Source organism: Spermophilus citellus (assembly GCF_964194105.1).
Source record: "Spermophilus citellus genome assembly, chromosome: 2".
Lineage (NCBI taxonomy): Eukaryota > Metazoa > Chordata > Mammalia > Rodentia > Sciuridae > Spermophilus > Spermophilus citellus.
The window spans coordinates 155,940,511-155,955,452 of NC_138183.1; the positions used below are offsets into that span (position 1 = coordinate 155,940,511).

The 14,942-nt window shown below is 49.7% G+C and overlaps 1 protein-coding gene across 4 annotated transcripts in view; it reads right to left on the bottom strand.

The window, feature by feature from the left end:
- Positions 1–1,228: 1,228 nt before the first annotated feature.
- The window catches only part of ZBTB16 (zinc finger and BTB domain containing 16), a 178,924-nt gene continuing 165,210 nt past the window's right edge, over positions 1,229–14,942 (bottom strand). For all 4 annotated transcript variants that reach the window (XM_081265842.1, XM_081265844.1, XM_081265843.1 and 1 more), the window contains exons 5-7: positions 11,415–11,585; positions 6,338–6,505; positions 1,229–4,238 (exon numbers count right to left, since the gene is read on the bottom strand). In XM_081265842.1, the coding sequence (XP_081121968.1) occupies positions 4,009–4,238; positions 6,338–6,505; positions 11,415–11,585 (569 nt within the window). In that variant the 3' untranslated portion in view covers positions 1,229–4,008. The remainder of the gene's footprint in view (positions 4,239–6,337; positions 6,506–11,414; positions 11,586–14,942) is intronic.

Below are 14,942 nucleotides of genomic sequence, written 5' to 3' on the forward strand. Positions count from 1 at the left end.
TTTCCATCTCACGTCGGGTGCCCCCACTTTTCACCCTAGTTCGGCTTGCCAGGGAAGTGGTCATGTGCCCACATCCCCCCTCCCCTCACAAAGAGTCCAAAGGCTGTCCCTGTTCACTCCTCTCCAAGAAGGTGCCAATGGCCTCTCCTCCCATAGCAGGTGTACCCATAGCACCCAGAAAGTACCACACACTTGTGAAAAATTGCAGCAGTTTTTTTTCCTTATTCTTTTTCTTTTTTCTTCTTCTTTTTTTTTCTTTTCAACACGGAAAAACTGTTCAGGCACAAAGATTAAACAAGCCCATGTTGCATCCCTGGATTGTACGGAATCACCAGGTCCCCCAGCCTCCTGGGGGTCCCCCTGCGCCCCAGATCTGCCTGCGTCATATCCGTGCCTCCTCCAAAGCAACCCAAAGCAGCAATGATAGTTACTATTTTATATCTCTCTTGCTATATATATCTCTCTCTATATATAAATTTGTCTATCCTATATACACATAGGATTTTAATGCTTTGAATGAACAAAGGAGTGGATAGGGAAGGAGCACATGAGTGCGGGGTCATGTCACACACTTGTAGGAGTTGGGTGGGGATAGGGCCCATTAACCAACTTGGACTGTTCAGGTGGGGGTGGTTCGTGGTGCTGGATAAGGCAGTATCAAGTCTGGATTCTGCAGGACTCAGCCAAGGGCAGTGGTAGCCAGACAGCAGAGAGGAGAGGAGAGGGAACACCCCTCCCTAAGTTTACCTGGAAGGGAGCAGCCTCCATCCTTCTTGTCTCCCCAACTCCTGCGCTCCAGATGTCCAGATGAAGTGAAAGCCTCCCCACTGCCTCCTCTTCCCCTGCCCAGTGGCTATAGGCCTAGCCAAGAAGGCCTTAGCAACCCTAGAGCTATTTAGTCTCCGAGTGGGAAATTGGAGAAGAGGTGCGTGGGACTCCATGGGGGTGCCTGGGACTGTGTGGGGAGCTCGCAGCTAGTACAGAGGTGTCCCTTCCTGCTCCCTCAGGATCTGCAGAGCCCCAGGGATGAGTGGGGCAGGCAGGTGCTGAGTCTGGACCATCCAATGCTGCAACAACCAATTAGGACAACCTCCCGTGGTTTAACACACAGCCGCACACAGCACACTCCTGCAAGCACACGCACACAGAGTATCTCACTGTTGGTGGTGGTGGTGAATATTTTTTGTCTTTTTTTTTTTTTTTGTCCTATTCACATTACAAAAGGAAAGGGCAAGGTCCTGTAGAACTGACGAAGGAACTAACAAATATTACAAAAATATTACAATTTGCAAAGGTTAGCTCAGCCCTCTCCGCTCTTATGAATGGGGGGACCAGGCTGAGTGGGAAGGGCGAGGGAGTGAGGGGCCAGCTAGTTCTATGGAATAGTTTGATTATTTTTTCCCCTTCCCCTCCAAAGTTGAATTACATCTTGCTGTTAAAAAATACTGTTTTCTGGGATTTCAGATCCCCTGAGGGTCAGTGAGTCCCCCTTCTTCCCAGACTGGGAGACAAGCCATAGTGCATAACCGTTTCTAACCCCCCCAAAGATTTCGCTCTTTTCACATTATAAACATGACGATTGCTCTAGTCACCTATTTCAAGTTTAACTTTTTTTTTCTTTTCCAAAGCACTGTTATTATTATAGTTTCAAAACAGCATCCTCCCTATCTTATCATCCCTAAGCCACAGTCTAGTGACACAGAACCCCTGACCCATGTCCCCCCCAATACACAATTTTTAAGGCCTTCAGATTTGGTGGACAAGATTGAAGGGGAGAGCAGGAGGGATGGGGCCGAGGGACAGGAGGGTGGTCACAGCAGCACCCATCCCTCCGACTTCCTGATATTCCTCACAACCTTTCTCCCCAAATTCACTTCCCTAAACCATTTTTTTTTTTGCAAACCTAAGATCAAAACGCAGCCACAACTTTCTCCAAGAGAGAAAGGAAAGAAAACAAAAACAAAACGAAAAAAAAAAAAAACTCATCACATAAAGCATGAGATGAAACGGAGGGCCCGTCCCAAAGCAAACACAAATATCGCAAATATGCTTTCCAAAATTCAGGGTGGGGAGAGCTGGGGCAAGAGGGGAGGCAGAGCAGCAGAAGGGAGGCATGAGAGAAACAGAAGAACGGCTGGACGAACACAAGAGGTAGCTTTTAGAAAACAACACCCCACCCCAACGCAACAAAACCAAGGCTGGGTCACCCCGACCAGCCACAAAAATATACCAATTTTGGCAATGATAATGCACACAGAGGTGGGACCACACAGTTGCAAGGATCTGAAGAAGACAGGCCTTGGAGCCTGAATGACCCAGCAAATTGTAAGGACAGTGGGACTTTTCTCCACAGTGTTTCAGGCTAAGCAATGCTGGGCGCAGATGATGTAAGCTGTGGGCAGAGCTGACGGTGACTCCTGGGTGCCCCGTGGAGACAGTGAGACACCACTGCCTCTCCTCCACCCACCTGTCTTCTTTGCTCTCCTCCTGCCCTCCTGTTCAGATCCTGAATGTTCAACTCTTCTGTCTGGCTCCTTTGGGCTGGGAGGCTGGTCCCCAAGGGTGTGGGGAGGGCCTTGGCCAGCGGAAGTCTAAAGCCAACTATCACTTTACACAAGAAACAGAACAGAACATCCTCCCCATTCCTCCAACCCCCAACCAAAAAAAAAAAAAAAAAAAAAAGAGATATAGGGGTTAAAAAAGCTCATGAGGTCACAAAAAACTGAGGTAATTCAAGTACAATGTGCTAACAGGGGACATAGAAAAGAAGCAAAACATAACACAAGGCCAAAGCGCTTTCAGCTCCTCCTCCTCCCTGTGGACTGAGGGGCTCACGAGCCAGGAATTCCATGCCACTCTCTGGACCCAGATTTTACCACTGGGCTCATTGGGTCTGGGGTCCCCAGGCCCTGTGCTTAATGGGTCCCCAGTATGACAGCAATTTCCTCCCCTGGCCAGCTCCCCCACCCTGGGCAGGGGGTCTGTTCCCTCCTCCAGGTGCGGAGTCCATCTGGAGAAGAACATCCACTGCTTCCCTTGGACAATGAGCTCTTTCGTGGATCCCATCCCCTGGGGACTAAAATAGGGTTGTGGGGATGTGTGTGTGTTTGGTGGGAGGGATGTAACATATTTAGGTTTTTTTTTTTTTTTTTTTCATTTTGGAAGCAAAAGCAGCTCGGTAGGAATCGTGCTCATGGCTGGGTTTGGCCAGGGTAGGGTGTTCGGTTTATTCTGTATTCTTAGAAAGCTACCAGGAGGAAGGGGCTCTGGAGTCTGACACAGCTTTCCCATGAGGATCTAGAGGAAGAGGGAAATGCCACCCAGCTACATGAGGGGCCTGGGATCCAAAGGACAGCAGTCGAGGGGAGGCTGGGAGCAAGGAGCTCAGGGAGGGGAAGAGCCAGGGCAAAGGAAAGCAATGGATGAACTGAGTGAGTGGTAGGAAGAGAAAGAGCCCTTCCTCTTCCCAATCTGCCCCCAGCAAACCAGAGCTGCCATTTTGAGCATCTACCAGGAACCTCCACCATCTGGAGCCCCCCTCTCTGCTCCCCTCCCTCCATCTTTTGAGGAGGCAGTGGGCGAAGGGCAGGCAGAGACTGTGGCTCTCGCGCTTTCCTAATCTCCCTTTCTGGACACAGGAGGAAGGTCTGGGAGAGGGAGGAGAAAAATATGCCACCATGTGAGTGAGCAAAACCGCTTCCACCCCCCATTCCCATCCCCAAATCAGGCAAACCTCCAGCTTCCAAGGAGGGCAGAGGCCTCCAGGGAAGGGACAGTGGCTTGGCATCCTGGTCACCTGGAGCCCCAGAGAGAATCCAAGGTCAAATAGCTATCAGATTTCCTTTTCCTTTTCTCTCTCTCTCTCTCTCTCTTTTTCTTTTTCCTTTTCTTTTTTTCTCTTATTCTTTCTTTTTTTTTCTTTTTCTCTTTGCACAGTCCTTCCTCGATTTCATCTCACTCTAACTTGTCTTTCCTGTCCCGCTCCTGTTCCACCATGGGGGCCTCCCTTCACACGTAGCACAGGTAGAGGTAAGTCTTCTCTATCCTCCAGTCGGGTGGGATCTCCTCGGGCTTATGGCCCTTCATGTGCTTCTGCATGGAGGAGAGGCTGGGGCAGTACTCCGTGCAGATGGTGCACTGGTAGGGTGAGGCGCCATTGTGTGTTCGCAGGTGCTTAATCATGGCCGAGTAGTCCCGGGAGCGCTGGTGGCAGAGCTTGCATTCAAAGGGCTTCTCACCTGTGGAGGAGGTAAAACCAGGCAGAAGAGAGTGAGGACAGAGGAAGAAGATGACAAGGCCTTATGCCACCCTTGGGCTTGTGGGAGAATCTCAGAACCTCTAGCCTAGCGCTGTCCAACAGAACTTTCTGAAGTAGCTACTAGTCACATAGGGCTTCTGATGTGACTGGGGAACTTTATTTTTTGCTTTATTTCATTGTAACTAATGTAAACAGCCACATATAACTAGCCACTATAGGATCATGGAGCACAGCTTTGGCCCTTTGCCTTTATTGTTCTTAACTCTCCCCAAAGGCCAGACTCTTCCCTTCTAATTAAGGAAATGCATGCCTTGAAAGGGGGCAGGTAAGGCCCTGGAAGTCAGGTGGTTCTTCATAACAGTTCATCCAGGGGGAGCAGAGGAATGGATGGCATCCTTTCAGGGCCATAGATGGTGGGAGTGAAGGTCGGGGAGATCAAGGAACCCAGAGCTCTTCAAACACGCCACCCCTGAGGATATCTTGCCAGTTAAAGTTTAAGAAGCTTCCTGGACCCCTGCCTTCCCCACTATAGTTTGAATGTGGGGGACAGGGAACCTCAGAGTGCGTAGCCACACCCTAGCCTGCTACCCCACTGGAGTCCCCTGGAGCTGAGCAGAGGATGTAAGGGAACCTTGTTTCAATACAGTAATTAACTGGCCAGCCATCTCACCATCAATACTCCTCCGTGCAGAGGCCCCAGCAAATAATGAAGTAATGAACAGCCAAAGTGATCTAACTATCGACCAGCTATTTACAATAGTCACTGCCGATGCATTTAATGATCCGCCCGCCAGGTCACATCCCCAACCAGGGGCTAAGGAAACCCCAGGGCTCTGGGAAATCCTCCGGGTCACTGGAATCTTCAGCAATGAGCACCCCATCCTCTCCTTGGGATCCCAAGACAAGTAAACGGCTCTGACTACACGCAGTTCTGCCGCCTGCTCCCTCCATCACCCCTCCCCTCCCATGGCAAGGCACTCTCCCTGAAGCCAGCAGAATCTGGCTGACGTAAGTCATCCCCACATCCTCAGGACAGGATGCCTGTGCTCCCTGACCAGAGAAGGCACCTACTCTTCCAGGTTCCACAACTTCTCATCCTTAGAGGAAGTTCTTCTGAATATCTGCCTTCCCTGTGGCTGGCCGTGTGCTGGTGGAGAGTGTTTCACAACTGGCCCTTTTAAAAGTCCTGATGGGGGACTGGGTTTGTGGCTCAGTGGTAGAGCGCTCACCTTGCACGTGCGAGACCCTGGGTTCGATCCTCAGCACCACATAAAAATAAATAAGTGAAATAAAGGTATTGTGTCCAACTACAACTAAAAAATAACTATTAAAAAAAAAAAAAGCCCTAATGGGTAGTATTTGCTTATGACTGTACTCCCGCCATAGGCCAATTTTAAGGAACCAAAATGATGTCACTAAAATTGAAAATGGGGAGAAATAGGCTTTCACAGGCCAACTCTAGGACTCTACTGGCCACCAACTTGGAAACTTCTGGAAGTCTAGACCACTTCCACTTGCCCAAACCCCAGGGTAAGCAGTTGCTCATCACCTCCTTTATGTATAAAAGGAATGTGAAGGCACTTTGAAATGGTAAAATGTTATACGCACGGAAGGGTTATTAAATCCATCTGCTCTTCTCATGTCAGAACTGAACTTGATCTAGCTTCCCAATTTCCCGGCCCTCATCATAACCTAATTCAATGCACTCTAATTCTTATTCGAACCCTCCAGCAACATGAAACCACCCTTGCCTTTGCTTTCAACTAAATCTGGTCAATTGAACCCTAATTCAGGACTCATGAATAGCCATCGTCTTGCACATCATCCTTCAACTACTGGTATGGCTGTCCCCAGGGCTGAGCTTCCTAGCTCCTGGAAAAATGCGCTGCAATTGATTAGTAATATCTGCCTTGGCCTTGAGAGGGGGACAGTGGCATTCAGCCTTCCATGCTTAGCCCTCCATAGAACCTGTCTTCTCTGGTTCAGCCTTGGTTCATCCTCACTTGGGCTTCTCTCTTCCCCAGTCCCACCCAGGCCCCAGAGCCCGCGCAGGTCCCATCCCTGGCCTGCCCGTGGTACCTGTGTGCACCCTGTAGTGCGTCTCCAGCTGGTGCTTGAGGCTGAACTTCTTGCCACAGCCATTGCACTCGTAGGGCTTTTCCCCCGTGTGGATGCGCTTGTGGCTCTTGAGTGTGCTCTCATCCCGGAAGCAGCTGCCACAGAACTCACACTCATATGGGTGGTCACCTGGGGGCACAGGGGTGTGATCAGGCCCTTGCTTCTCCCTGACTCCTCTTCAGGGAAGAGCAGGGCACATTTAGACCACCAGGAGAATGGGACTGCCTGTATTCACCACCTCCGAGATGACTTAAGGATCCACAGCCTCTGCTGGTCCCCGTAACGTGAATGTTAGTCATGGGTTTATACATCCTTCTGCCCAGTGCACGTCCACAGGGCAAGGGCCCATCCCAGGAAGAGTTCATTTGGTTCAGCAATGAACAGCAGGCCCCAGCCCCCTTGAGGACAGAACAGAGCTGGGGGTTTCAAGACCTCGTAGCCAAGCTTATTCTTTGAGTGTGTTGTGTTGTGGGGGGTACTGGGAATTGAACCCCTGATCTATACAGGCAGTCCTTTTTATTTTATTTTGAGATAGCATTTTTCTAAGTTGCCCACGTTGGCCTTGAACTTACAATCCTCCTGCTTCAGCCTCCTGAATAGCTGGGATTACAGGCATGCATCACTATGCCCAGCTACCCTCCTACTTCTTACATCATTTCTTCTTCCTTTCTTTCATTCCAGATTGATTCCCCAACCCTCAAAAAAAAAAAAAAAAAACCCTTCAAATTAGGGAACCTCTCCTTGTTCCCACTGTTTGTTCTTTCCTTCCTCTACTGTTTAACACAGCTGTTGCCTCTGCTTGATTTCCTCCTCTCTCCCTGGTGAACTCCTTATCATCCTTCAAAGTCCAGCTCATACATCATACTTGTTTGGAAGTTTCCCTTTAGTCCCCAGACAAGATAAGTCAACAAATTCTTCTCTGTTCCCAAAAATAAAAAAATATATATATCTTGCAATTTGTTATTTTCTTGCATTTTCTTGATTTTTATAGCACTTTCCCATTAAAATGGGCCACATTTGTTAATGCTGAGGACCTCATACGGATCATATCATGTGATCATGGCAACGAGAGAGATACTATTCTCACTTTACAGAAAAAAGTGAATCCTTAGAGGTGCTTAAACATCATCTCTAAAGTCACATATTAAGTTGCTAAGTTAAGATTTAGGTTCTGGTCTGATTCCAGAGTCTGTACATGGTAATGTCTCAGATTGCTAACTGACATGGTATGGACAAGCATGGTTTCCATGCCTCTAGAATGGAAGCACCTCGAGGGTAAGAAGCAAGCCTTACCCACTCTTACAGCCCCAGAGCATAGTCCAGGTACGACCCAGGACAGACTTGGAAATGTTGGGTATACTAAGCTTGGGGAGAAATGCCTTTCCTCAGTCTGTAATGTAAGCCATCAGCCTCCTTTTGGGGGATTGTACTCTTAAATATCCAGAGGGTGAGAGGATGGGGTGTGGGGACCCTGCATTCTGCACTTAGAGTAGGGACCTGGGGGCTGAAAGGTGAGGACTTCAGCTCCTTATTTATTACAGGAGTGAAGGCACAGACAATAAAGATAGATTGATCACCCCAGACTTTGTTCATGAATATTTAAATATCGCTGATTCGTCTTGTCACTGTAATTACAATTTCTCTGGGCTGCATCTCCAACCACCACAGTTTATGGTAAAGAATGGCCCACTGTATTTCACTTGTCCCTCTGCAGATGTGCGGGGCTGCCAACCGTGTAATGTCCTCTGCATTTCATACATTTTCTTCAGCTGCTGAAGGTTTAAGTCATCCACAATGACCTACGTTTTTTCATTATCCCCATGTCAAACTGCGCTCGTGCCTGGGCATAAATTGTCCTTCTCCTTATAGACTCGCATGCCTGTGCCTTCACTTCCTCTTTAAAATGATATTTTACTCTCTCCTCTCTCTCCCCTCCGCAGGCCACTAACCAAACCTCCCCCTCCCAAACGCAGGCCCCTGTCCCCACATAAATTCTCATCTCTTCTGATGACTCTGAAGGGTTTTTAAGCTCCATGGGGAGTGAATGCTGGGTCTGTAGACTGGCTGACTCTCTCCTGGGTGGAAGATTTGCAAGAAGCATTGAGAGCATAAGGCGTGGGCCAGGGGGTAGCTTCCTCTGAGGAACCTCCAAGAGCAGAGCCATCTCTGGATCCAGTTCACTGCCCTGCCTCAGAGGCGTGGCCCGCGAGTCCCTCACATGCAGATCTGGGGACAAACTGAGTCCTAGAGTTCTTGGCTGGGAAAACCAGTAGCTACTTGTCCTCTTGCTGCCAGAGCTGAAGGGACTGCCTGTTTCCCAGCCCCCAGCCCCATGGGGAGTGGAGGCCCATGCAGACCCTGGTACTAATTAGCTGTATGTCTAATGGAGTGAGGGTCAGTCTGTGCGTGTGCCCACATGCCACTCTGTGTGTCTGCACACGTGGCCCCGTCTGGTCTGACATCCAACTCCCCCCCTCCTTACTGAATCAGCAACGATTACGACTTTAATCAAAGATTCAGTATCCTCATTAAGATATAAATAAATAAATAAAGCAAGGGCCATGTGAGATTTCAGCCGGAGCCGGTAATTAAAACGTAGGGGAGGATGCCTGGGGGAGGCAGCGAGGGGGGATGATGGCTGCTTGTGTGTGCCTTTCACCTCCAGAGGGGGCCCCTAAAAGTTTAAAAAGTAACAGAGAGGTTTGTGTGATCAGATTTTTTTTTACGAATTTAATTATGAAGTGGATCCCATATTAAATGACTTTAAGTAGGAAGTCCCTGGGGTCTACCCACGGAAAGGAATAAAAAGAACTCAGAAGGAAAAACATACGAGTTAGCAAGACACACACCCCTTCCCAGACTGTGCAGCATAGCAAGCCCCTGCCTGCAATCCTCACCCTGAGAATGAACCCTGCTAGTGTGGCTACAGTGTACACAAAACTGGTAGCAGAACTCAAAATCCAATTTGTGGCATGTTGATTAACTCGGTAGACTCGTTAATGAGCTTGACATTAAGTGCAGGACAAACGAGACTAATTAGAGCCCCTCTGGCCTGCCCAGTGCACCTGTGACCCCATTCCTTCCCTGGTTTGTCATTACCTGGTGTTTCCCTGGCTCTGGCTAAGCCCAGTGTCATCCTACCCACCTGGCCCATCCCCTGGGTGCCTTAGGCCCCTCCCCCAACCCCTCCCTTAAGCACAGCTGTGAGTTTATTATATGATGAGCCATGTGAATCAGGGATCCATCAATGCCAAGAGCACGGCTGGACTAACCTACCAAACACAGCTGCCGATGCTGAACACCCGGCCCCAGCAGCAAATGGGCCAAGAACAACGGAATATTAATGAGGCATTGTGTTGGGGGTGCAGAGCCAGCATGTGGCTGGTGTGAAAATCAATGGGTGTTTAAATGCGTGTGTGTGCACACGTTCTGTGTTTCCTAGAATAAGCTAGAGCTTTTCACGCATTCTGTTCCTCCCTACAGATCTGAACCATGATTGACAAAGGGCAAAGCAGGGTTGACATTTGGATGTCTGAGCGCTTAGCAGGTGGTATGGGCAAAGCAGGTGTATCCTGGGTGAACTTAGTAGGGCTAGAATCATCCAAGACATGTGAAGCCAAGTGACTAAACTCAGTCACATGATCTCAAGTGCCTAACTGGCCATCTTTCAGAAGGAGTAACATGGTGACCCTTTGGGGAGGCTCTGGTGGCAAGGTGCACATATACAGTCCTCATAGAGAAAGCCCTTGTCCACATCCCTTCCTCCTTGGCCCTTCTTACTGGACTCTATCCCCAGGGACCTCCCTCAGCCTATCCCAGCAATCCTAAGTAATTCTAAGCAAATCTGGTCATGCTAAGGAAATAGGCTCTTCTGAATAGGATGGAATTGGGAAGTGAGAGCCCTGCGGGCTCCTTAGTGAGGATGTCTACGGCTGGCAGCACAGGCCAGTTCAGTCCACAATATCAAAGGCCTTTCCTTCATCAGCAGAATCTGTCACCCGTGTAAAGCCTGACCTCATCCTCAATACCTGATCTGTGACAAGATTCTCAAGAATGAGAAGAGAGAGGGTCCTACCAGCCCTCTGAGGTACACAGAGGTTTTATACCCTTTCCAAGAGGCATCATTATGCACTCTCCACCCAGAGAGACCTGGCCCTAGCCCTCTCCTCAAACCAAGGCAGAAAACACAGGCAGAGACACATGCAGATTCAGAAATGGGCATTCTTTTACCCAGGTACAGTCAGCAAAGACTTCAATTTGTCTTAAGGAAGAGAAGGAATTTATCATTTATTCCCCGGCTAGAGTAAGACCAAGGCTGCTGCAAGGAAGAAAATGATCCTGGACCCTTGGTCACCAAGTGGTCCATCACTAAAACCTAGAGGGTAGCAGCAGCAATTGGCTAGTCCCTGGCAGCCCACCTATCCTCCTTGACTTAAGCCTCTCCCTCGCCCCATCATATGGAACTGGTTGAGCAGGGATATTTCATGGCTCATTGTTTAAATACCCTCATTGTCTTCTCTAAATAACATTCAGGCCACACTAGAGGCCTTCTTTATTATGGAGCAAGCAAGATCATTTCTTTAAGATGCCTTCAATACCAAAGTTGATTTTGCAAGTATGTGCAGGGGGAGGGGGCAGCAAGACTACGGAGGACATAGCAGACAGAATTAGAGACCCAGCAGGTCAGCTTTTCTCATAAAAGTCCACCTGCATCAGAATGCCTTGGGAATACTTCATTAATGATGCAGAGTTGGGGAACCCACCCTGGAGCTGCTGAATCAAAGGTTATGAATGTGGACTCAGGAAGTTGCATTTTGAATGAACATCTTCTGTGTTGAGCATGGAAAGACCAATGGTCCAAGGTATGGGATGGGGAAATCTGTCAACATGTACTACATGAAACCCCCATGTGCCCATCCCTTGAGCAGAGAAAGGCTGGAGGTGACTCAGCCTGGAACCTCTACTTTAGTTCTGAGGAAGTAAATCAAGAGGTGCACTCCCAGAGACCTCATCTACCCAACCATCTGGAGTGGCCTACCTGTGTGTGAGCGCAGGTGGCGTTTGAGGGCAGTGTGGCTGGGGAAGGTGCGGTTGCACTCACTGCAGATGTAGCTGCGCACACCCGCGTGGACCTCCATGTGCTGCTGGAGCGCACTCTGCGCCTGGAATCGTTTCCCACACAGCAGACAGAAGACAGCCATGTCCGTGCCTGCAGGAGACAGCAGAGGGGAGAGCCTCAGGAGGCTGGAAACACGAGGCCAATTCTTCACCCATCCAGGCTACAGCAGGAGCCAGCTTCAGGGCCAGCTCCCAACCCCCCAGGCTCAAAGTCAAGTCCAGGTGCAGCCCAGGCCATGCAATGTCGACAGAGCACCCCAGGTATGATCCAGTGGACAAAATCAACAGGTGTCCTTCCCTGACGGCACCTAAAGACTAGTTGGAGAAAGAGCCATTAGTCACATACATGGCAACAGCAAGTATAAATCTCCAAGTGTGTCTAGCGCTATGTAGAAGGAGGCAGACTACTAAGGACATGTGTCAGAGGACCTCGTAGGATCTGGGGCAGCAGTAGGGAGTGAGGGTGGGCTCTGTGAGGACCAATAACATTGAAGTTCACACAGGCCAGCCATTGTTCCAATGTAAATAATTCAAAACCACAACTCCAGAAGGCCGTCTCTGCTATCCTTATCATCTTCAGCTGAGGAAACTGAGGCACAGAGAGAATGAATTCCTTGAAAAACTTGCCCATAGAGCTCATAAGCCACAGTACCTCTGGGATGCATACCCAGAAGCCTGGATCTGAATCCTTTCCTGAGACTAGCTACAAACCCAGTCCTTGTAACCACTCCTCCATTCACTAGAGCGCACATCTTGAGAATCCATTCCTTCAACAAATATTATTGTGATACTTTCCACAAGTAGTCCTCTCTTTGTGGCACTAGTGGAAGTGCATACAAAGCCCCTGCTCCAATCACTTGGCCACCCAGCCCACTGGGTGAAGGGGAGGACATTCCTCAGGGATGGAATAGTCTCTATGAATACTCAGGGTTGGAAAGAATCCCAGCAAGTTGGAGGATCAGAGGATCAGACAGAAGTGCAGGCAGTGTCAGAAGGAGGCTAAAGAAAAAGGCAGGGTCATGAGGACTCCTGCACACCATGTCAAGAGCTTCAGGTTTACTGTCAAAGGATTTTAAGCTAATGGGTGATATAAGATCTTCATCAGTTCTGTCCTGTCATTCTCTATGCTGATCCAGCAGCACAGGGACCCCAGGCTACCCCAGAGACAGGCCGTCATTTTCTGTTATCCACTCCTTCCTGATGCTGCTCTGGAGCCATGGCCTTTCTGGCTACAGGACCACATGAAGAAGTGTTGGACCATGTGTCTGAGTCCTACCTGGCAGCTCACTGCCCACCATTTTGGATTCCATTTCCCCAAGTGTGTCAGTCCCCTGCAAGCCCACCTGCTCATTCCTCTCTGCTGGTATCTAAGGGACATCACCTATGCCCAGAGCCACAACACCATCCCCTGTGTGGGGAACACAAGCAGGAGAGGCCATTGGGACTGGTGCCTGTCAACCCAGTCTCAAGTGCAGGGAAGTCCAGAGCTTTAGCTGCTGAAGTTGTGGAGTCACAGAGCTTCTAGAGGCAAGGAAGGGTGAAAAGAACAGGTGACACGAAGAACCTTGCTGCCTTCCTAGCCTAGCAATGGAGACAGAAAGTGAGAGGTCTGGTTATTGCACCCCAGGCCCATTCTTGGCTGGGCTGGGGGTGGGCTGGGGGAAGGCAGGGCCTGGCTCTCACACCCTCCACTCCTCTCCCCCTTGCCCTCCTGCTGGGCCCTTCCCTCTGCAGACAGTGAAGTCTGGGCACTGCAGCCCCGCTCCATCCCTCCAGTGGTCAGGAAAGCCCACCAGGAAGGCCTAACCAAGTGAGCACTTGATTTTGCTACTGGTTCCTGAAAAATAGAAGGGGAGGGGAACTAATATAGGCATTGTGCCAGGTGTGTAGTCATCTCATTTAAAATTTGCATCTCTACAAGGCAGGTTCTCTTATCCCCATTTTTATAAATGGGAAAACTGAGGGATTAAGTAACTTTCCTAGGGTCACAAAGAGAGAAAGAAGTACAGCTGAGATCTAGGGACACCTTGGTCTGTTTGATTTTAGAAACCATGGGCCTGGACCAATTTTACCTCTGGGATGGTCACCTGCCTGTGTGGTCCTCCCCTGAAGAGGCACGGTAATGACAATAGCACCAACACATCCAGGGGCACTCCAGCCATGGCTGGAGAAACCAGGCCAGAAAGAGTGGACAGGAAGCTGGTCACAGGCACAGCTCTCTGAAGCCTTCTGACCCTAAAGGGCCCAGGAGCCAGCAAGATCCCCCAGAGGTATGGATTGGGGTGCTCAGCTCCACTTGATGGAGGGGGACATTTGGGAGAAAGTGATTTGCTAGGACAGCCGCAGTGCCAAGACCCGACAGTGAGTCCCTTAGTGTCCCATCCAGACTGGTCAGTATGCACAGGGTTGGAGTCCACTTGCAGCATGTTTTGCGACACAGCATCTTCTGCTGCTCCAACCTGAGGGCTCCCAGCACCAGCACCCTCTCCTCCCCTGACCTTCACCACACAGAAAGCCCTGATTAAGCCAGGTTCTCAAACAGCTGCCTTAAACCAGCAAGAGGAAGCAGGCTTCCTGAGCAAGCCATACCCTTTAAGGAGCCAAGGCCCCTCTGTAGGCCTCCTCTGTGGTCCCCAGCATGAAGTCAGAGGGAGCATGAATGTCACCACCAGCAGGACTCCCTGAGTCTATAAAGCTAGAAATAGAGGCAGTCTGAGGGCTGGGACCACCCAGAAGGACAGTCTGAGAATCCTGTGTACTCTGCCCTTGCTCTCCCCAAAGCCCCTTGAAGCTGCCCCTCTCTGTAGTCCTTAGCTCTCATGATGGCCTGAAATCATTTCACTTCCATTTAGCTCCTTCACTGACCTATGGCCAAGTGTAGGCACCATGCTAGGTACCCAGGGCAAGGATGACATGGAGCAGAGAAATAGGGCCCAGACCGGGGGAGGTGGGGGACACTGGTGGGTCAACAGCCATCCACACAGAAATAGGACCGGTGACTCCAAGGGAGCTTCAAAGAAGATTTTGAGTCAAGCTTAGAGAATGGAGAGAACTGAGAAGCCAAGGACTAGGCAGTGGGACACCTGTACCATGAGCAAATTTCAGAGTAGGTCTCATAGAGGACAGGCCAGAGATGGAGACAAGCCAGGAGAAACTGGAAGTCAGATTCCAGAGAACCACAGATATCAAGTGGAACAGTCTAGATGTCATTCCACAGGCGATGCTCAGCCATGGAAGGACTGGGGGTTGCTACCATCTGCATGTTTGTGTCCCCCAATGCCTATGTTAAAATCCTAACCCTCGTGGTGATGTAATTAGGTGGTGGGGCCTTCGGGAGATGTTAGATCATGTTAGATCATCCTTGTGAATGGGATGAATGCCTTTTTAAAAAGAACCTCTGAAAGTCAGCTAGCCTCTTCCACCGCATGAGGTCACAGTGAGAAGTCAG